This window comes from Pangasianodon hypophthalmus, chromosome 9 (genome assembly GCF_027358585.1).
Source record: "Pangasianodon hypophthalmus isolate fPanHyp1 chromosome 9, fPanHyp1.pri, whole genome shotgun sequence".
Lineage (NCBI taxonomy): Eukaryota > Metazoa > Chordata > Actinopteri > Siluriformes > Pangasiidae > Pangasianodon > Pangasianodon hypophthalmus.
Window position 1 is genome coordinate 25246382 of NC_069718.1, and position 22279 is coordinate 25268660.

The 22279-nt window shown below is 40.8% G+C and overlaps 2 protein-coding genes across 4 annotated transcripts in view; one reads left to right on the forward strand and one right to left on the reverse strand.

Annotated features, from left to right (window-relative positions):
- fcsk (fucose kinase) overlaps window positions 1-14234 on the forward strand; it is a 21087-nt gene extending 6853 nt beyond the window's left edge. For 2 of the 3 annotated variants that reach the window (XM_026919893.3, XM_053236906.1), the window contains 18 exons: window positions 1552-1649; window positions 2165-2245; window positions 4067-4186; window positions 4666-4837; window positions 4924-5030; window positions 5187-5288; window positions 6306-6479; window positions 7409-7482; window positions 7572-7930; window positions 8639-8855; window positions 8938-9104; window positions 9377-9604; window positions 9753-9896; window positions 10923-11042; window positions 11415-11602; window positions 11732-11831; window positions 11991-12214; window positions 12429-14234. In XM_026919893.3, coding sequence (XP_026775694.3) covers window positions 1552-1649; window positions 2165-2245; window positions 4067-4186; window positions 4666-4837; window positions 4924-5030; window positions 5187-5288; window positions 6306-6479; window positions 7409-7482; window positions 7572-7930; window positions 8639-8855; window positions 8938-9104; window positions 9377-9604; window positions 9753-9896; window positions 10923-11042; window positions 11415-11602; window positions 11732-11831; window positions 11991-12214; window positions 12429-12524 — 2771 coding nt within the window. In that variant the 3' untranslated portion in view covers window positions 12525-14234. The remainder of the gene's footprint in view (window positions 1-1551; window positions 1650-2164; window positions 2246-4066; window positions 4187-4665; window positions 4838-4923; window positions 5031-5186; window positions 5289-6305; window positions 6480-7408; window positions 7483-7571; window positions 7931-8638; window positions 8856-8937; window positions 9105-9376; window positions 9605-9752; window positions 9897-10922; window positions 11043-11414; window positions 11603-11731; window positions 11832-11990; window positions 12215-12428) is intronic. The other variant, XR_004578829.2, reaches the window with a different exon arrangement.
- Window positions 14235-15835: 1601 nt separating this feature from the next.
- On the reverse strand, window positions 15836-22279 carry commd9 (COMM domain containing 9). Its single transcript, XM_026919516.3, has 6 exons — window positions 22148-22279; window positions 17885-18010; window positions 17648-17787; window positions 17491-17525; window positions 16498-16601; window positions 15836-16372 (listed from the first exon to the last, which is right to left on the reverse strand). The coding sequence occupies exons 1-6, from the start codon at window positions 22196-22198 to the stop codon at window positions 16232-16234; spliced, it is 597 nt and encodes a 198-aa protein (XP_026775317.1). The 5' UTR covers window positions 22199-22279; the 3' UTR covers window positions 15836-16231.

Here is a 22279-nt window from a genome sequence, read left to right on the forward strand (position 1 = left end):
GAGCGTAGACTGTTTTTCAGTAAGTGCAGTCGTTAGGAAATCCAAGTGAGACCATCCACAACGACCACTAGGGTGTCTGTGTGTTATCATCCACAGCAGCAGCTAAGAGCTCTCAGGTGAAAGAAGCTACAAACAGAGTCGAGCATCAGGATGGATCAGGCAGGTCCAGAGGGTGGAAGGAGCAGGATCACCGGCATCTCATTAGGTAGCAGGATAGACATGTAGCCAGAGAGAGACAGAGAGAGAGAGAGAGAGAGAGAGGGAGGAAAAAGCTCTTGTCCTATTGTTGTTAAAGAGGAGGTACATCAGGGACTCCCGCAGGACTATGATGACAGGATAACTAAAAGGTTATGCTTCTGCTCTCCGGACCTGCCTGATCCATCCTGATGCCCTACTTCTGGTTGAAGTTCTCATCACTTGGAATCACTCGCTGCTGCTGAGGATGGCACACAGACAGTCTAAAGATACATGAGATTACTGTGGATGGTACCATTTAAAAACCATGAAGACGGCTTTGGACTGCAAGTGATATGAACAGTTTTGCTACGATGGCTTAGGACTAAAGTTGCTACGATAGCTTTGATTCCCACGAACAATTTTGCACTCAAGTCTTCATCAGTGAACAGTTGATAACTTCAGCACAATAGACTTCACGTGAAAACTATAATGAATTTTCGTGGTTACACAATAAGCACTTTTTGTCCATGTAGTACACAGTTATAGAAGGGAGTTATTTATAATCGCACTATCCGGTGTCACAAAGATGAGGATGGGTTTCCTTTTGAGTCTGGTTCCTCTCAAGGTTTCTTCCTCATGCCGTCTCAGGGAGTTTTTCCTCACCACCATCGCCTCCGGCTCGCTCATTAGGGATATATTCATACGTTTAAAATTTATATCCTGAATTTATATATTTCTGTAAAGCTGCTTTGTGACAATGTCCATTATTAAAAGCGCCATACATATAAAAGTGAATTGAATCGAAAAGGGAGAGCCAGAAGGTAAAACAGGCATGAGGGCGCTCTGGGACATAAAGCAGCCCGCCATTCCACCATCAGCAGACCTGACTGAACGCCTGAGAGTTGGAGGGTGAGAGCTTCTAAACCTCCCAGTTTAATCAAATGAATCTTCCAGATCTGCTCCTTTACCTAAGAGAAAAGCTAGAAGCACAAGAAGCTTGACTAAACAAATAAGCTTTAAGTAATAACAAATAAGTAAGTAAGTAATAGTAACAAATTACAAAAGTATTTAATGTTTATAATAATCTGATAGTCAGAACTGATACATGCCCATTATATTTACTACCCCACTCCAAGAAAGCGTGGAAATCAAGGCTTTATTTCTCACATACGTGACGTGCCTGGTGTAATGAAGTGGGTTATAGTTTTGCTCATGTCACAGCAAAATTTGAATCATTATTTTCTCAGATTTTAAAAAAATCAAATGCGTGTGTTTTTTTTAATGGGGCAAAATATTATCACCTGAGTGTGGGAAACTCACACATCTACTTAAAACTTACTCATGTGTTTAAATGTTGTGTATCTGCCTCTGCAGCAGTGCTGTGGGAGGACTTCACTGGTGTGCGGGCTGTGTCCTTACCTGGTGACATGTCTTTTGCTGTGAACCATGGAGTCTACCTCACAGACACACAGGTGAGTTCTGGGTGAAGCAGTAAACAATGAAAGTAACACAATTATGGGAGAGCGAGATGACAAAAATATTTCCAAAATATCATAATGATGTTTAAATTATTTTCTATGATGCACAATAAGCATCACAATATAAGTATGCTGATACTTGAAGATTTTTCTGGAAAAGTTGCCTTAAAATCTGAATTTGATTCTTTGTACTTAATTTATTCTGCAGAAAGAATAAACTGAAACTGAAAATGAGGAAATATGTGAAAAAAATAGTGAATATTTATCAGCTGCTTCCAAGTTTGATTCAGTTTGTAATTATTAAAAAAAAAAAAAAAAACATTAAAATTGTTATAACAGGATAACACGATACCCACAATATCTCATAAAGGTGTATTGCGGCACAATTTATCATGGTGTGGATATTATATCATCATAGCGCCCAGCCCTAAACACAGTTCTTAGGTTGGATACAGCTGTGGTTCAATAAGTTGAGATCTGCACCCTATAAACTAGCTCTGTATCAACAGGGTGGAGTGCGTGATGTTATCTACCGCGGTTCAGAGGAGAGGATCCGCTCTGCTGTACTGCCTGATGGGAAAGTTCCTCTGGTACGGCCAGTTCAGATTATATATATATATATATATATATATATATATATATATATATATATATACACACATGTACAGTCAGGTCCATAAATATTGGGACAGTGACACAGTTTTGGTAATTTTGCCTCTGTACACCACCACAGTGGATTTGAAATGAAGCAGTCAAGATGTGACTGAAGCGTAGACTTTCAGCTTTAATTCAAGGGGTTTAACAAAAATATTGCATTAACCGTTTAGGAATTACAGCCATTTTTTACAGAGTTCCTCCATTTTCACAGGCTCAAAAGTAATGGGACAAACTAATATAATCATAAATATTAGGATTATTTTTATTACTTGGAGGTAAATCCTTTGCAGTCAATGACTACCTGAAGTCTGGACCCCATGGACATCACCAAATGCTGAGTTTCCTCCCTGGAGATGATTTGCCAGGTCTTTACTGCAGCCATCTTCAGTTGCTGCTTGTTTGTGGGTCAGTCTGCCTTCAGATTTGTCTTCAGTAAGTGAAAAGCAGCTCAGTTGGGTTGAGGTCAGGTGACTGACTCGGCCATTTAAGAACATTTAATTTCCAAGCTCTTGGGCTGCTTTCACAGTATGTTTTGGGTTGTTATCCATCTGTACTGTGAAGCGCTGTCCTATCAGTTTTGCAGCATTTGACTGAATCTGAGCAGAAAGTATAGCTCTGTACACTTCAGAATTCATCCTGCTACTTCTATCAACAGTCACATTATCAATAAACCCCAGTGACCCAGTTCCATTGGCAGCCAAACATGCCCATGCCATAACACTGCCTCCACATGTTTGACGGATGATGTGGTATGCTTTGGATCATGAGCCCTTCCTTTCCTTCTCCATACTTTTCTCTTCCCATCATTCTGGTACAAGTTAATCTTGCATCAGAACTGGTCAGGCTTTTTTTAGAGGTTTTTTAGCAAAGTCTAATCTGGCCTTTGTGTTCTTGAGAGTTACCAGAGGTTTGCATCTTGAGGTAAACCGTCTGTATTTACATTCATGAAGGTGGCTCTTGATTGTAGACTTTGACAATGATAGGCCTACCTCCTCCAGAGTGTTCCTGACTTGGCTAGATGTTGTGAAGGGGTTGTTCTTCAATAAGAAAAGAATTCTGCAATCATCCACTTTAGTTGTTTTCTGTGGTCTCCCAGGCCTTTTGGTGTTGCTGAGCTCGCCAGTGCATTCCTTCTTTTTAAGAATGCACCAAATTGTTGATTTGGCCCTCCTAAAGTTGCTGCTATCTTTCTGATAGGTCTGTTTTGGTTTTTCAGCCTAATGATGGCCTCCTTCACTTGCATCAACACCTCTTTGGACGGCATATTGAGAGTTCCCATGAACAGCTACCAAATGCAAATTCAACACTTGGAATCAGCTCCAGACCTTTTATCTCCTTAATTTATCATGATATAAGGAGGAAACAGGCCAGAAACTGCTTATCAGTCAATTGTCCCATTACTTTTGAGCCTGTGAAAATGGAGGAACTCTGTAAAAAATGGCTGTAATTCCTAAACTGTTAATGCAATATTTTGTTAAACCCCTTGAATTAAAGCTGAAAGTCTACGCTTCAGTCACATCTTGACTGCTTCATTTCAAATCCACTGTGGTGGTATACAGAGGCAAAATTACCAAAACTGTGTCACTGTCCCAATATTTATGGACCTGACTGTATATAATGTACAAGCTTCTTAACGCAATAATCCTATCACTGATGAAATTCCATCTGATCATCACATTACTAGAACAGTATTGAAGTGAAATGTTGTATGTGTGTTTTAGTGTTTTTATGGTAACTGGTGGGTTGGGTTGCAGGTGTCAGGGCCTGTATATTTCTCCAGCTCTGTATCTGAGAGACTTTTACAAACTCACGTCACTCCACCGCTGGACGGCTGCACTTACCTGGGCATGGACTCCGGAGCACTACCTCTACAGGTATACACACAGGGATGTGCTGATACGATTTATTATTATATTGTTCACACTGCTGTTATATTGTATGTTTGTTTGTACCTGTTCTCCTTGAACTAGGAACCTTGACTTGAGGCTTCAGTGTTAATTTATCATTTTTACACTTCTGGAGGTTATATCTACATCTCTAAAGCGTTCTTTGGTTTTGTCCCTCTAGGGGAACCCTTAACGGTCTTATGTAGGACCCAGCAATGGCGTCTTTTTCCTTGCCTGAGAGGGTTTCCTTACCTATATTTCACCCTGGGAATAACTAAAGAATGTGCTAGCTATGAGACAGGCTCACTTACACTTGTATAACCATGTTACGTAAACCTCGATCATGTTAAGACCCGTGTTATCTTAAAGCAATCGCCTGTGATGTACACATCTCTTTCACATCAGTGTTGTGTCTCTCTTTAGTTCCCTCCATACATTTTCTCTTTTATTGGCTCTCATCCCTGCAGATCTCTCTCTTTCTGGATATCCTGATGTGCCTTTGCTCAGACCTGACCGAAGCTGAGTTTGTGAATGGAGTGAGAGCAGGTTGCAGTTCACCTTCGGGTCCACAGGGGGAGGCAGTGAAGAGCGCTCGCTCTGTGCTCTGGAGGACTTTGAGAGGCGTTCCCCTTTTTCTGGGTACTTCACTTACCTTACCTTACCTTTTTTTATCTTTCTGTCATTTTCTTTTGGTTTTGATGAATATATTCACGCTGTATTTGCAGTACACGCTTCAGACGGACACTATGATTATCTGACAATGTCAGGCAGGGAACATATTGTACGTCTGACAGAGGCAGGATCAGAGACACAGATTCTTTCCCACATACAGGTGAGCCAAAGTGAAACTAAAAGTTAACTAAACCCTAAGCTTTCGTTCTGAATCACGGCTTGCTTGCCTGTCTGTCCGGACTACTGAATCCATAAACCGTTGTGTTTCAGTAGTATGTTGATGTTGAATTGTTATTACGTCTCTCCCTCTCTGCAGGAGTTGCAGTGTGTGAGCGAGAACAGTAGGATAATTAACAGTGTCCTGGAAGGAGAGGTGCATGTTGCAGCAGGGGCTGTTGTGCAACACTGCCACTTACAGGTCAGGACGGCTTAAAACCTTTCACACCATTTACTAGCTATCTGATGAAATCTGATGACCTTCTGTGGCTCTACTTAGGATATAAGACAGTGGTTCTGTACAAAATTTCACCAACAGCAATCCCAATATCAAACAGTAGTACTTGCACTGCAATCCAATGCACTCAGAACTCGGAAAAAAACTTCACTAATCTAATCTAAACACGTTTCAATGCTTCGTCTTTGAAAAACATATTGCCATATTTTATGGCTAGCCTCTGAATTTTCTAAAAATAAAACTTCAGTTGAGTAAGATCTTGGTTGTGTGCTCATGAAATGCATCTTTCACAATGGTTTTATTTACGTTAAGAAAATTTACGTTAGTAAATTTGAGCTGAAATCAGCAGAATTACGTTGCACATCTAAGCTTACAAAGCAGATAAACATCTTTACAGCACAAACGATGCATATTAAGTAAAATCAAGTTTTATCAAGTAGAAAATGATACAAAGGGATTTCTGTTTACTATTCACTGAGCATGTGCACCGCCATATTGTTATAACGTCAGGTGTGTTTATGTCTCAGACTAGGTGGATTTTGCCAGATTTCCTGACCGGTAATTCCAAGTTGAATGACTGTTCCATGTCAGAGGGTGGATTTTTTTCCCCAGTTCCTAAAAACAATGGATTGCAGCATTAGATACATTTGAAAGTGGGAATCACTGAACACCATAAAGGAGCATAATGTCAGCCAGGGTGCACTTTGCTTACTGAGCTCAGCTTTGCACTTGAACATCAGTTAGTGTTAAGGAACCTATAGTTTAAACTGTGTATCTTATATATTCTTAAAGTTTATATTATCTATAAGCTAAAAATTCATTCTGCTTACCCCTCCCCCTCCCTCCAAGGCAGTTACTCGGTGGTTCCCCGCTGTTTCAGCAGGGCTTATTTAGGTGTAATATTAAAAAGTAATAATTTAACAGTCAGTTGCAGGTAATTAGGAGTTTGTGATTTTTTTTTTTTTTTATTTTATATTCCAGGGCCCAATTCAAGTGAATTCTGGGTGCCTCCTCTCCGGCCTGGATCAGACGGTTTCAGATCAACTACAGCACCTGCCTCTGACCAGCGACATCATTGTGCAGGGGCACAGGGTGAATGTGGGAGAGCTGAAGTTAACTGTGTTTACAGTGTTTGGGGCGTATGACAGTTTGGAGGTAGATAACTTTTGGTTGTCTTTCTGTGCAAAACTAGAGCGAGGCTGCTTCCTTTGATGCTTTTGAACCATAACATGTAATGGACCTGGATTTCAAACCAACTCACTATGGCGTTATTAACTTCCCTTTTAAGTCCTCCATGTGCATTAAATAGTAAAGAGGTAACGATACACTCTGGACACGATTAGATACAGTTCACTAGCCTGGCTTCATGATTCGATTCAGTTCAATTCTCAGAACATTCTGAATAAAATTTTAATGAAATTTGAAAGAAAAATTATGACTGAAAAGGCTGCTTTTTATTTCTTAAATATAAACGGTGCAAAACAATGTGCATTTTGTCAGCATAAACCTAAATAAATCAAAAATTGTTACGAACAGAGGTTTAATATTGTAAACAAGTTGTGCTACTGTTTCACCATATCTTCAAATTTAATAAATAAATTCTTCCAAGAAAATTGATTAAACACAGTCTCGGACTCGTGCAAAATGAGTGATTGAAACATAATGAGCTCTGTTGCTTTTTAACGGAAAATAAAGCTCCAAAGTCGGCTAAAATGCCCGTTTTCCGTGACCTCTTTCTCAGGCACTGTAGATCACAGGGCTATGGGGCTGATGTTGTTTAAAAGCTAACGAAGAGCTCTTTTTAACTGTTATGAACTGTTATAAAGTGGTCATGTAACCCTATAACATATAATGCGTGTCGGGCATTGTGATCCGGAGCTATCTGTCAGTGTGCTCTTTATATATTGTAACTCTATGGGTTGCGCAGATTCGGACCTCTGGTTTTCAAACAGTGCAACTGCATTAGATGTATAATTAATAGAATGTTGATTCCCACGATGTGAATTGCACATTTCAAAGATACACGTAGTCAAATTTTTGCATTGCATGTTTTAAGTAGTGTTCTAATATTCACCTCTCTACAGGCCCAGAGTGATGATGTTGCTGCTTCATTCCTCAATCAAACATGGAGTCACTTCTTTAGCAGCACTGGAATACAGTAAGAGACAGAAAACAGCCCTGAGATTCCATATCAACTCAGAGAAATTGACTGCACCTAAAATATGTCTGTGTGTGTTTTTGTCTCAGGCGAGAGGATCTGTGGGGAGCAGCGAGTGGAGCGCGTCAGACTCTGCTGGACGCTCGCTTGTTCTTGGCATTTATGCCAAAGGGAGGTACAGTAGGGCTGGATGGCGTGCGCTTCCTACTGGGAGGCTCTGGGAGTATAGAGAGCTGGAGATCAGCATGGAGACTCTCTCTTAGGGAGGTGCTGTCTCTCACTGACCAGCAGCGTGAACTGCAGTGGAGAGAGGAGCTGCTGTTTAGTGCAGGGCGGAGAAGAGCGGCGGACGCATTGAAGAGCCACGCAGCCCACAACCTTCTGCCCTGCATGAGAGCAGCAGTGCTGGGAGGCAAACACATAGAACTACTGAGCACACTCGACTCCGGTGAGGAAAAGATGGACAGTCACTGATCTGCTATTATTCCTCACGCTGAATGAGAATATAAGCATTAAAATATATTAAATACTGCACTAATGTGTGCCACATAAAGTAACATATACTGATTACACGAAAAATTTCGTTGGTTGAACTGATCGCACAGTGTCATAGAACAGCTGAACATGCTTGGAGGAGAGCACTACTGTAACTGGCTTATTCTGTGTACACGAGCTCACAGACAACTATGATTTGTTAATGTGTATAATGATGATATGCAGAGCTTGGATGTCCAGACCAATCATTTTTAGTTCATTTTGTGTGTGTGTGTGTTTTCGTATGTTGTCTTATGTTGCGATTCAGTGTATATGTTAGAATTGGATGTGTATATATTCAGTGCATATGTTAGTTTTGGTTTAGATTAATTGTAACATTTCAGTTAGTTAGTGTTTTCATGCTCCAGCGGTTTTGGGAAGGTTGTGATAAGGTTCACTACCGTTAGCTTGGTGCTAACTTGTAATCTAAATGTAAACATCAGGTGAAATGCACAGAATAGAGCAATTATCACAAGATGCATATACATGACATATATACGACACACATATAAATCCTTAAATTGCTGTGTACTGTGTTGTCATATACATTTGTACATCCCTCTCTCTCTCTCTTCCTGCCTTTCTGTTCATTTGTCTGTTTTTTCTGTTCATTCTGTTTCAGTGGCTTCAGGAAGTCTTGCCGATCTGGGTGTAGCTGCACGTACTTTGGCATGCATCGCTGATGTTCTTGGTTGCATGGCCGGCGAGGGGAAAGGGGGTTTGAGGAGTGGCCCGGCTGCTAATCCATCCTGGGCTTCTGCTTTCAGCCTGCTGGAGCAGGGCAAGCTGGAGGCTGGTGTCGTGGAACTGGCCAATCAGAGAGCCCGCTGGCTCAACAGGTGAGAGTTTAGAGTGCAGAATGTGAGCAGGTCATCGTTTATGGGGATTTGCATTGATGGTGTACATTTTCATCCCCTATAGACCAGATCTGCTGGTAAGAGCTGCCAGACACTACGAGGGTGCAGGACAGATCCTTCTCAGGAAAGCGGTGATGTCTGCACGCCAGTTTGTGCTCATTGGTCAAGGCGAGATGCCGCCAATGGGAGAGTGGCAGGAAGTGGAGTGTCCAGCCCGACTGGACCTCTCTGGTGAGTTTCTGCAGTACTGTGCCCTGCACACACAATTCCCATTCCTCCAGGTCATTTTGAAATATATCAGCTTGCAGCCTGTATACTGTATATAATGTTAGAAGTATTAAACAGTGTAAACAAAGTAATACTTTTTTATAGTTTATCATATATAGTTCCATTTCTTTATATTGATACACTTTCCTGCATTTGCTTTTTTTGTTTTTTAAACAAGAATCAGAAGTAAAGTAGAAGGTGCACTTTAACCATTTTACCAAAATGACTCTGTCTAGGTGGGTGGAGTGATACTCCCCCGATTGCGTTTGAGCATGGAGGTGTGGTGGTGAACGTGTCTGTGAAGGTGGATGGAAAACGACCGATCGGAGCCCGAGTGCGTCGCATTCCAGAGCCCCGGCTGGTGTTGGTGAGCCGCAGCGGCCCTCCAGATTGCAGCATGACTACACAGACTGTGTGTAATGACCTCACTGACCTGGAGGACCACTGCCAGCCCCATGCGCCTGGTGAGGACTAACGTCCAAATCAACAATACTTCTGCTTCTCCAGCCACAGTTTAAAAACTACTTTGCAATTTCTAATGAATAAGGAAAGGAGATTTAACTGTATCATAAAGGCTTCATTTTTGTGTGTGTGTGTGTGTGTGTGTTGCAGGTGCCCTGTTAAAGGCGGTGTGTGTGTGCAGTGATGTAGTGTGTTTTACGTCTCCTCTGTCCCTGGAGCAGCAGTTGCTGCAGCGCTGGGGAGGAGGACTGGAGCTGCACAGCTGGTCTCAGCTGCCTCATGGCTCAGGACTTGGTGAGACTACATGCTTCAGTCTGGGACGTAACAGAATCAACACTGTACATTATTCTTCACTTAGGATTTTAAGCAGGACACACATTTGGGCCCATATGTCTGAGTCAAAACCCAGGCCCAAAACCTTTTTTCATATCATCATTTATCAAAACGAATACAATATTCTGCTTTTGTGATACTTATTATTAAAGATATTTCAAATATCTGATCAATTAAATGCGTAATATTTCAATAAATTAAAAAAAAGCATTTAAATGTGCCTTTTCTGTACAGGAAAAACAAGTAATAACACTGAACAGATGTTACTTGGGTTGTATAATAATGACAAACACTGTCTAAAGAGTCATTGAGACTAACACAAAAAGAAAGATAATACGTGTTGACAACAAAGAATGTAAAAAAAACTGAACGAGGAAGTACAAAACAATAGTGAACCTAAAACTAAGCAGGATACAAACATGAAACTAAAGAATATAAAAAAGTACAAATCAATAAGATTAACCAAGTCTAAACTAGAAACAAGCCTATAATTAGTATATAATTAATAATAACTAGACCTTAGCTATAGGGAAGAATAGAAGCTAAATTGCACGACAATGACTGCAAAGAAAATCCTGGACATAGAAGCTAGCACTAACAAGCCAAGATTTAAGCACATTTCGTTAAAGCAAACAATGCAAGTTTAGAGACATAAATAAAGTTCATGGAATGGAGCAAGGCTTCATAACAGTCTGATACTGAAGGCTGTTTAAAAAGAATCTGTGGTTGGGCCAGTGGATTAATGATGGTGACGAATCCGGGAGTCCGAATGCTGGATTTGCATTATGGGTGGTGTTGCTTTGTCATCACAACAGTGACACTGATATTTACATTGCACAGTGTATTTTGAAAAAGTTGTGTTTACGGTTGAATTTCTTGGTACTGGATTTTGGATCATGTTGTAACATTATTTCACGTAAGACATTCCTAGGTGATCAGTTGTACTGATATAAAGTGAACTTTATGGTGTGTGTGTGGTGTGTACAGGTACAAGCAGTATCCTGGCAGGTGCGGTTCTGGCAGCTGTGTACAGATGCACTGGCCGGAGTTATGACACCAGTTCTCTCATCCACGCAGTACTACACCTGGAGCAGATACTCACCACAGGTCAGTGGGGCTCCAGCCATCACACTATAACCAGGGTGCACTCATAAATCAGGCCTTAGCTTACCTATGTTGCTGTCAACCTGCCATGTGCTAGACTTACAGGTGAATAAGTGGATGTATTTGGGGTTGTGGAGTACTTCTAAACATATTCGGAACATGAATTTCCTAAAAACCTGTGTTTGTATGCACTTTCAATCTTTTTTTAAGGCGGAAGAGATCAATGATATTCTCTCAAAACTATTGCAATAATCAGAGTATGTACTGTATGTATATATTTTGTAATTATAATATATATGATTATGTATGATGATTAATTAGTATACACATTAGATATTAGTAAAATAACTAAAACACTAAAGAAATGTGCCGTAGGTGGAGGGTGGCAGGACCAGGTAGGAGGGCTGGTAGGTGGAGTGAAGGTGGCGCGGTCTCGTCCCATCCTGCCCCTGAGAGTGGAGGCGGAGCAGCTCGTGCTTCCTCAAGGCTTCCTCACTGCGCTGCAACAGCGTCTCCTGCTGATCTACACCGGCAAGACACGACTGGCACGCAACCTGCTACAGGTCAGAACAAGACTCTCTTTCATCCAGCCAGTGTGTATTACTGCCTTATGGGAGTGTGTGTGTGTGTGTGTGTGTGTGTCATGAACCGTGCTTGTATTGTTATTCCTAACTCGTATATTTGTTTTGTAGGATGTGGTGCGGAATTGGTACAGTCGTCTGCCGTCGATCGTACAGAACGCAGAGCAGCTGGTGAGCAATGCTGAGGAGTGTGCACGGGCCTGCACCGAGGGTGAGTGTACACAGAAAGCACGAATATAAATAAAGAGACGTTTCTTAGACATGTGTCTTGAACATGTTTTGTGGAAAAGGTATGCCTGAGATGAGTGAACACTGCAAGTGTCTCTAATGCACTGTCTCTCCATCTGGGTTTCCTCTCTGTTGTTCTCAGGATCTCTTACCAAACTAGGGGCCTGCATGAACCGCTACTGGCTGCAGAAGAAAGCGATGGCTCCAGGATGTGAACCAGCCGCAGTGAGAACCATGATGGACGCCCTTCAACCTATAGCCTTAGGGCAAAGTCTGGCAGGGGCAGGAGGCGGTGGCTTCCTGTTCATACTCACAGAGCACGCCCAGCAGGAGCAGAACGTACGACAGATCCTCAACAGCACACAGGTGAGGGAGGGAGGGAGGGAGGGAGGGGGAGGGAGAGGGAGAGGGAGAGGGAGAGAGAGAGAGACTAAAGAATCAGGCCTTAAAAGTCTAGATCTTTATTTGTCCTGCATTTGTCAGATCAGTAAAATAAATGATTAAAGTTAATCTTCAGCTTCTAAATAATTGGCAGACTGTTTGTAATCTTGGCTCTGTGTTTTGTTTTGTTTTTTAACAGGGTCTCTGTGATTTCAGCGTGCACTCAGTGGAGATTGACATGGAAGGGATTACAGTCATACATCAGAGCACAGGTGATGCTCAGCGTCCCAGTTAAACTACACAAACTGCAGCATACTTTCTGCACCAAGACTGGAAAAGTGAAGCATGCTGAACGGATCAGAAAAAAAGATAAACCAGAACGAAGTGTGAAATGTAATGACCAAAGGTGTGTATATATAGTACATATGTAGATTGGAAGAAGATCAAGCAATATTTTTTCAGTATTCAGTTTGGATGAGTCTGTGCAAACTACAGCTTCAGATTTGCAGACCATCCATGTAAAGGTTCAGCGTGTTGTGTTTTGTGATGCTTTTCTGCTCAGCACGTTTGCAAAGACTGTATACATACTGTATATACACTGCCCACACAATGAAAAAAATCATTAGAAATACTGAGAACTGGAGAACAAATGAAGCGAGACCCAGTTGTTGTTCTTTTGGCTGCTCTCGTTAGGGGTCGCCACAGCGGATCTTCGGTCCCCGTATTTGATTTGGCGCAGTTTTTACGCCGGATGCCCTTCCTGACGCAATCCGGGCTTGGAACCGGCACTGAGAGCACGCTGTTGCACACAACACCAGCAGCTGGGGCTGGTTCCCTGGCTGGGACTCGAGCCCGGGCCGCAGTAATGAGAGTGCTGTGGCCTAACCACTGGTCCTCCAGGGACCCTGAAGCGAGACCAAGTAATTTTGGTTAAAACAAAAACTTGAAGCTTGTAACTCGGAATCAGAGAGTAAAATCTAAACAATGTTCGCACATCAATAACTTCACTTTAAATGTGTTAATTTATCAGCATTTATCTGAAAGGTGCATTCTGAGTGCACAAAAGGATAGAACAAATATCACGTATAAAACAGATGAACAGACTGCAGTTCATTACACGAAAGCAAAAATGATGGGTTTTATGTTAGTAGCTGATTTTTCCGCTCTGGGTTTATGGTTTTATTTTGATCCCTAGTGCAATAACAGAGACTAGCTCTTTCTTTAAATCGTTCAATTCTATTATGATCAACAAGATGTTGTTTTAACTGAGAACATTTGATGGGCTGGATGGGTGTAAAGCTTCCCGATCCGTAGCTTAGTGTCACCAAGCTGATACCCTCTGGGGTAAAGCTGGATTTTTTTAATGCCTTCTTACGGTTTATAGAGTGGAGCAGGTGGAGTGGAGCTGCAGAAAGATTGTTCCTCACACAGGAACATACAGTGAGAAGAGCAATTAAAAGCAGTGTTTCACTGCTGATGTTCTGCAAATGTGGCAGAGAGGTCATGAAATAGTGATTTTTTTTAATGAAAGGATGGGTCAAAATGCTTTAATTCAAACTAAATATTTGACACTGTAATATATTGCAAATGTAATATTACTCCTAAGTTTTATATATTTTTAATTACAATCAACTTCTGTACATGTAATTTGTATAAAAATACTGTATGTAACTGTACTGCTAAATAAAATGTGTAAATTGCTCTTTGGATGTTATTGCAATAGATCATGTATAGTGTAAAAAAAAAAAAAAAAAAAAAAAGTCATATGTGCACATTATGTTCATGTGGTTATGAATATTTTGAAGTGTAAAATTTAAAGATGGAAATATTTCCAGTCTAATGGAGTTTATTTAATATCAGACCTTTCCAGTTGAAACATGTTATGAAGGGTGTCCTCGATGTAAAGTGCAGCAGGAGATTTAAATAAGTATTTTAAGTAAAATGAGAAATAATAGTCTTTTTAGACAGCAATGTACAGTCATGGGGAAAAAGAAAGTACACCCTCCTTCAGTTGTACGTTTTTATTTATCAGGGCCTAAGTAACAATTGTGTGATCCTCAGCAACTTCCATAAACAAACGATGTCGGGTAACAACACAACAGATTTCCATATGTAGTAATTTTTTCCAAAAAGTAAACCAACACTCATAAACATTCAGGTGGGCAAAAATAAGTACACCCTTCCTACTTTCACAATAAACAAGAGAGTCATTAGCAGCCAGGTCATTACTAATGAAACACAGAAGATTAGTTAAACGTCAAGAAGTGTGACTACCTCGATAAAAAAGCAGAACTTTTGCCAGTTTGGTGTTCTGGAGGGCAGGTGTGTGTCTACATCCTGCTGAGAAGAAAAGACATCAGCCATATTATTTAGGCCCTGATAAATAAAAACAGATTTGAAGAAGAGCGTATTTTCTTTCTCTCATGTCTTCTATGCAAGATTGAATATTAATCAAAATTAAAAATTGAACATTAACCAAACATTACACAGAATTGTGGCTGCACTGCTGAGTCAACTGCAGTTCTCAAGGGCATGTGTACGAACCGTTAACCTCAGAGATGTGTGTGGAGTGGAAATGATCTCTGTAGGTTAACACTGGAGGCAAAATCCAATGCAAGCCTATAGATAAGGTTTAGCATCTCTCTCAAGCTCAAGGGCAGAGCCGCGGCTTTCTGGCTATCCTGCGATTCAAACTCACATCCACTTGGTTTAGTCCAAAGTCTTTTTTTATTATCCGTGCAGTTCTGACGAAATGTTAGAACTGATTTAAACTTCCCCAAATCCATGGAAATCTTTACACCGAGAGGATATTTTTCAAAAGTTAAAAAAACAAAACAATAATAGTTAAAAGCGTTTTGTTAATGCCATCTTTGTTTCCAAATATGTAATGATTATTGACCTTAATTTACGGGATGCAAGTTTTACATATCACAATTCCTCATTTTGTTGTTCACTCATTAGCTCTTCATTATGTGCTTTTTTTAAAGCTTGTAGCAGAAGCAGTGGAAGTCAGGAATAATTTGGAGGCTAGTAATATAAACTGCAGTTGGAGACTTGGGAATAGTGTTTATACCACATCAGTTTCCCCTCATGAATGAGTCATTACCAGTTTCTTTAACAAATCTGATTATTTTTCACAGCCATTAGCACAATAATTTGACTAGAGATCATAACTTGTAATTCCTGACCTCCAACTTGGAAAAACCAAAGAAAACACCTCCGCAAATTGGATTTCCTTCTCAGGAACTCGGGATGGTCTTCTGAACTCCAAGCTGATGTCCTAGAAGGTCAGTAGGTGACGCCAAAACTACATGGCCGCTCGCAGCACCAGCAATAAACACTGCAGCACTTCTTAACTTTAACTATAATGAGTTACACTGTGTATTCAAGCATTTGCTTTAGATTAATCAACATACAGACATATTCAGTTGTTAAATCTATAACACTGACTCTACAGTTTACTATTTTAAGGACCTGGCTAGCTTATTGCTAACAAAAGACAATCATGGAGGCGTCCATGTTTTTCCCCCAACTGTAGCTCAATTGCATTCCGTGCTCTGGCTTCACACTTCCATCAGAAAAAGAAAAAAGGATGTAATGAATCAATTTCTCCCAAATTCACTGCTTTTAATGTATTTACATAAATGTCCAGGTTAAAAACAGACAGTCAGCTCCAGAATTATTGGCACCTTCGGTAAAGAGGGGAAGAAATGGCTGTGGATTATGAGCTCAATCTCACAATTAATATATGAGAGAAATCTAAGATTTAATTGAAGTAAAAAAACTGCATTCAATATTCAAAACTGCAGAGTACATGTTCATCTTTAAATGTATAAATCCAACTGCTTGGGATGCTGACTGTTACACACTGTTACAAAGACTCTAGCATGTGTCTCAATTCATACCCAGAATTTTTTCAGTCCTCCGAGTGTGTGAGCTGTGTAGCTGTGTACATTTGTGTAAATGTAAATGAGCTGTTAATGACACTATTTCAGATCGGTCCTATTTCCCGGCCACAGCGGAGAGCTGGTCTCGGATGCGTCCCAGGCCGTCTAGCATCGTGTCCAGTGTTTCTTTGCTCAGTTCCACAGTGACTGAAGACTCGCTTGTGCTGCTGCTGCTCACGTTGCCACCATCTTGGATCTGTACACAAAGCAGATCGTTGTTTTTTTCCCTCTCTAGTGCTTAGTGATGTGTCTCAGAGCTATGTGTCTATGTATATGTATATGTATATGTAGGACCTGATTTTATCGCTCAGTCCATCATACCTTCATGTGCAGGATACAGGTAGGCACAGCCATGCGGCTCACAGAGTCAGACGCGGTCTTCATGTCCACCCTCCACTCCAAGTCTACAAGCTGTGGCAAAGAGACTGCAGCACAAACACACACAGGAACTGATGGAGTTACATGGTGCAATAAAACAACTTCGGCTATAGCGTGGTTGAATTCTCGAATCTGATTGGTCAGAAGGTGTGCGTTATTTTTACACGGGTCAGATAGTAGTTACGGCTGTAAGGTGTGCAACAGGTTAATATTAATGCGCTATATATTAATTAATATATAATTAATAGTAATAACTAATACGTTATTGTTTCTATAGTAACAGCTCATACATTTTTAATAATATATGGTTTAAAAATGTGGTGTTGTTTAACAAAGTAAACCATACTGTATAATTGTGATGTGGTGAGGTTTTTTTTTTTTTGTTAGTAGACGTGTATTTAACATTTATGGAAGGAGTCTCCAGTGTCAGCACTTTGTAACAGTCATGATGCTTTGCAAACTTTTCCAGGACAGGAGTTTACTCTTTCTGGTTTCTCACTAAAACAATGACAAGCTGCATTTTTGAGAGAAAGAGCGAAAGAGAAAGAGAAAAAGAAATAAAGAGATGCAGGTGAGGGTATGTCTGTTTATCACGGTTATAGCGTAGGTGAGAACAGGAACTAACTTGTGTCTCGGACGTTCCACATCTTTAAATCTAACTATAAACCGTTAAAATAAGCGATGTTTCGTTCATTAATAAATTGAACATTATAATCATTGCCAAAGTGCTTTAGTGTAAGTGGAATAACAGACGACAGACTGCACAGTTATAAGAAAATAATCCACTTCGGGGTGTTAACGGCACTCCGCTTGGCGTTGTGCCGCATCACACCACCCTGGTGTGGATTATTTTCGTATAACCGCAAAGTCTCGTGTAATATTCAGTACGAATCAAATGGATGAGATACAGAATCCAGGAGCTCAGAAGATACTCACTCTGACTGGACAAAGCCTCATTTCTCCATGTCACACTAAAAAAAAAAAAAAAATGACACAGTAAAAGAAATGATCACTGCTGAAGTAACGATACACAGAGAATCAGACACTGAAGGATGCGTTACTGCTAACGAATAAACAGCAGCTTTACAGTCACCTTTGTTCCAGCAGGATCTTAGTGAGGAGATTCTTGAGGTTTGAGTGGAATGTGGCTGGGAAAATAGACTGGATTTGTTCTGGTGCTGTAAAATTGCGGAACACCACATGACGCGAAAGCAAATGAAATGCTGTCAGCACCTGAGAAAGAGAGACGCGCATGAGCAATCTTTGTTCCTAACAGAGATGGATTTTTAAATGTTTACTGCTGTAAATGAATAAATCGCAGAGGACGCACCTGCATGGCCTCGCTGCTGGACACAGACAGGGCTCGAGCAGTGCTGTCTACCAGACTCTGGGACTCGTGCGCTCGCGACGGGAAACTGTCCATGCAAATTTGTCGCACAACATCTTTGGATGGAGCCTAAAAACATAACAGTCTTATTTGTTTGGCCAGTATATGCACATTTAATAAAACAAAATGTAGTAGAGGGAGAAGGTACGGCCGCACTATCAGAAAAGGAGTGAACAAAAACACTATGGAGAACAACTTTAGGACTGAAGACATGACTGCAAGCAGAAGAATGAATCCATAATGTGCAGCTGAACACACACACACACACACACACACACACACACGGCCTGACCCCTCGCACAGGACTCCTGAAATTCAGGCAAATTTCTAGCACTTTCTAAATAATCAGATGTTTCCCAACATAACCCTGATCAACATCTTTGTTGTAATTTGTATGATTTTATTTCAACTCTCTAAGACTTCTAAGATCAAATAAATGTGTTGATTTATTTTATGGGCTAGCAAAGCTAAGCTCGCACTCTCCTTTAAGGAGAAAATACATAAAAACAAGTAAATGTAGCATCCATACTGTCTTATTTACTGTTTAAATTGGATTAATTTTGACTTTTGTGGAACCAAGAACAACAGCACCACGAACATTCGTAAGTAAAACTACACCAAACGGAACAAGGTAGAGGCTCGGGCTGATTTCTTTCTATCCCAGGCAACAGATTTACTGAAACTGAGTGAAACTCCCACTCGATTTCATGTGCATTTGGACTAATTTATTTAATCCAGCTTCGCTGGCATCCCTAAAACATCAAGAGCAGTGATTGAGAAGAATTGAGAAGTGATTAAGCAGTTGCTGGAATAATAAACGTGAACGCTGTGTGCATTACTTTCTCGATTACTGATTTGTCAAAGTGACACTAGAAGTAAACAGATTAAGCAGACAAAACAAAACCCAAATCTTGTGTGGTTGGAATAAAAGAGCAGAAAAAAGCAAACGCAGCTTTTCTGTTTCTCATACTTGCTATTGAAGACATGGCATGATTATGGACTTGAAATACTCATTCACTCCTTCCTGCTCAGGGTCGTGGTGGATCTGGAGCCCATCCTGGGAGTACACCCTGAATGGGACGCTGGTGGGACGCCACACTTAGGGGCAATTTATCTTAGCCAATCCGACTACTGGCATGTTTTTGGACAGTGGGAGGAAACCGGAGAACATGGAGGAAACCCATATGGACACAAAACATGCATGGAGACAGTAACCTGAGGGCAAACTCGAACCCTGGAGCTGTGAAGCTGCAATGCTACTCGCCCTGACATACAGACAGACAGAGATAGAGAGATAGAGAGAGAGAGAGAGAGAGAGAGAGAGCGATCAGCAGCAAAAACATGAGCTCCTTAAAAATTTTAAATTTTGTTAGTCTTAAGTAGAGAAGAAAGAGAAGAAACATGTCAATTTAATACTAAACAACCAGAGGACACTGGACAACTATTTAAAAAAAAAAATACTGAAATTTTTAATAGTTTATTTTGTCCAAAATAAACTAAAAAAAGGTGATACTACGCTAACCCAATAACTGAGACATCAACCACAGATCCACTACAAGATACCAACTAAAAGAAGAGAAGAGAAACTTGGGAGAGGAGAAGAAAAACAATTTTTAAAAGTATATATAAAAGAAAACTCTGAAAAAGGGAGGTAGGCACTGATTTTATTATTTTCTTTGCTAACAGAAATAGCGACTAGCTGCTTGTCAGAATCACAGCAGTGACAGTTAGTGACAGTTAGGAAATGGCTACATTTAAAAACTCTGAGGGACGGAGCATTAGCACCCTCGCTATCAGCTACCCAGAGGACATAAATACTGAAAGTGCCAAGAAAAAATACAAAGCTAAAATTTTAAGAGACTTCCGTGAGACCCTAAGAGCAGATTTTACTATATTAAATGGTAAAAATCATCAAAGCGGACTTGCTGTTCTACACAGAGCAGCCAAACGCCTGGCACACAGCCCTGCTCTCAGCTAATAAAGACCTGAAGATGGCTGGGAGTAAAGCGATGAGACAGCTGTACATGGACATCACTCCCAAATTTAACATCAACCTGTAGAACACTGGCACCGTGATGATTCAGGGACCAGAAGCTAGTCTCGTGAAATCTGAAATGGAGTTTGATGAACTGAAATTTTTTAGCTGAAATTTCTCACACAATCCCTCAGAGAAGAAATGTGTCAACTTATGGACAAGCTGGAGCAGAAAGAAGCCCTGATTCAGAGTCTTAAACAGCAGCTGACCACCCTAGCTGAGACACTCGAACAGTCCCACAATCAAATCACACCTATTATAACAACCAGTTAGAATACCCAAACCACCACTAGTCTCCAGCCTACCCACAGCCAGTTAATCACCCAGAAACACAGCCAGCTAACCGCCCCAGCGACCAGCCAGCTAACCGCCCCAGCGACCAGCCAGCTAACCGCCCCAGCGACCTTTCCCCCTCCTAGCAGAAATCCAGAAGAGAACAGCGAAGTTCTGGTTCCATCTTTCAGACACGCCGACAGATAGCTACCATCACAGTACTTCCACTTACAGGAGAAAACACCCAGAGAGCGACCCCATGCACTGTTTAGTAGAAAAACATCAACTCAATTCAACAGTTTAAGTACTCAAAAATTAAAGAAACAGAAAAAATAACCCAGGAAGAATACATTCATGATTGGCAGCACAAAGTAGCTCAATTAAAGAAATTAACTTACTTCCACAGTATAAAATCTGATTATAAATTGGTACCTTACTTAATCAAAATGAAAGACTGTGGTCAGAGAGCCAGAAAGCTCAGACTGTGTTCTCACTGCACAGATGGAGCCATAGAGGACGAGCTACGCTTCCTCACCGAGTGCAGCAAATATCAAAACATTAGAGATGCGTATTTCAACCAAATAACTCTAGTCTCACCTGAATTCCAGCAAACTTAGACAAACTCTGTTATATTCTGGGAGAAAAGGAAAAGTGGATCCACCTGGCAGTGCAGTATGTAGCCTCCTGCCATCAAACGAGAGAAAAAGGCTGATCCCTCATTTCCATCTATAACTGCTCTCTGTATTCATTTATCTATTTATTTTTAACCTACATGTATAATATGGACATGTATATGTGTTTCCCCTAGATTTTATTTATCTGTATGTCTGTATAATGTATTTATTGCTCTGGCAACATTGTGATGTTACACAGTCATGCCAATAAAGCTCATTTGAATTGAACTGAAAGAGAGAGAGAGAGAGAGAGAGAAACAAACAGACAGAGAGAAACAGACACAGAGAGAGAGAAACAGACAGAGAGACAGACAGACAGACAAAAAGAGAGAGACAGAGAAACAAACAGAGAGAGAGAGAAACAGAATGACAAAGGGAGAGAGATAGAGAGAGAAAAACAGAGACAGAGAGGGGGAACAGACAGAGAGAGAGAGAGAGAGAGAGAAACAGATAGAGAGAGAGAAACAGAATGACAGAGGGAGAGAGATAGAGAGAGAGGGAAACAGATAGATAGATAGATAGATAGATAGATAGATAGAAACAGAATGAGAGAGAGAAAAACAGAGACAGAGAGGGGGAACAGATAGATAGATAGATAGATAGATACAGAATGACAGAGGGAGAGCGAGAGAGAGAGAAAAACAGAGACAGAGAGAGAGGGGGGAACAGACAGATAGAGAGAGAGAGAAACAGATAGAGAGAGAGAAACAGAATGACAGAGGGAGAGAGAGGGAAACAGATAGATAGATAGATAGATAGATAGAAACAGAATGAGAGAGAAAAACAAACAGAGAGGGGGGAACAGATAGATAGATAGAGAGAGAGAGAGGGAGAGAGAGAGAGAGAAACAGAATGACAGGGAGAGAGATAGAGAGAGACAAACAGATAGATAGATAGATAGATAGATAGATAGATAGATAGAGAGAGAGAGAAACAGAATGACAGATAGATAGATAGATAGATAGATAGATAGATAGAGAGAGAGAGAGAGAGAGAAACAGAATGACAGATAGATAGATAGATAGAGAGAGAGAGAGAGAGAGAGAGAGAGACAGTGGATAAAACACATCCTGTATTTGAGCGGCTTTGAGATGTATCTCGCAGTGTATATGTCAGTAATATGCTCCTAACATCAGTCTGCGAGCTCACAGCACCTGCAGAAGACTCAGCAGTTCTGTTCCTGCTCTTAAACATCACTCTGAATACTGTATGTGGAATGAATACCTTTAACAAGAGCTGTAGTGAGCTGAAGTGTTCTTCTGCCAGAGGAGCCATCTTGAAATGACGACCGTGACTGTCACGTGACTGTCACGTGACTCCACAGCGCTCACTCGGTTCTCTTCGGCTTCCATTCGG

Coding starts and splice junctions, on each gene's coding strand:
- commd9 (XM_026919516.3), bottom strand. CDS start 22,198: ATGGCTCCTCTGGCAGAAGAACACTTCAGCTCACTACAGCTCTTGTTA. Junction 18,011..22,147: donor CACTACAGCTCTTGTTAAAG/GTATTCATTCCA, acceptor TTATGTTTTTAG/GCTCCATCCAAAGATGTTGT. Junction 16,602..17,490: donor TGAGGCTTTGTCCAGTCAGA/GTGAGTATCTTC, acceptor TTTGTGCTGCAG/TCTCTTTGCCACAGCTTGTA.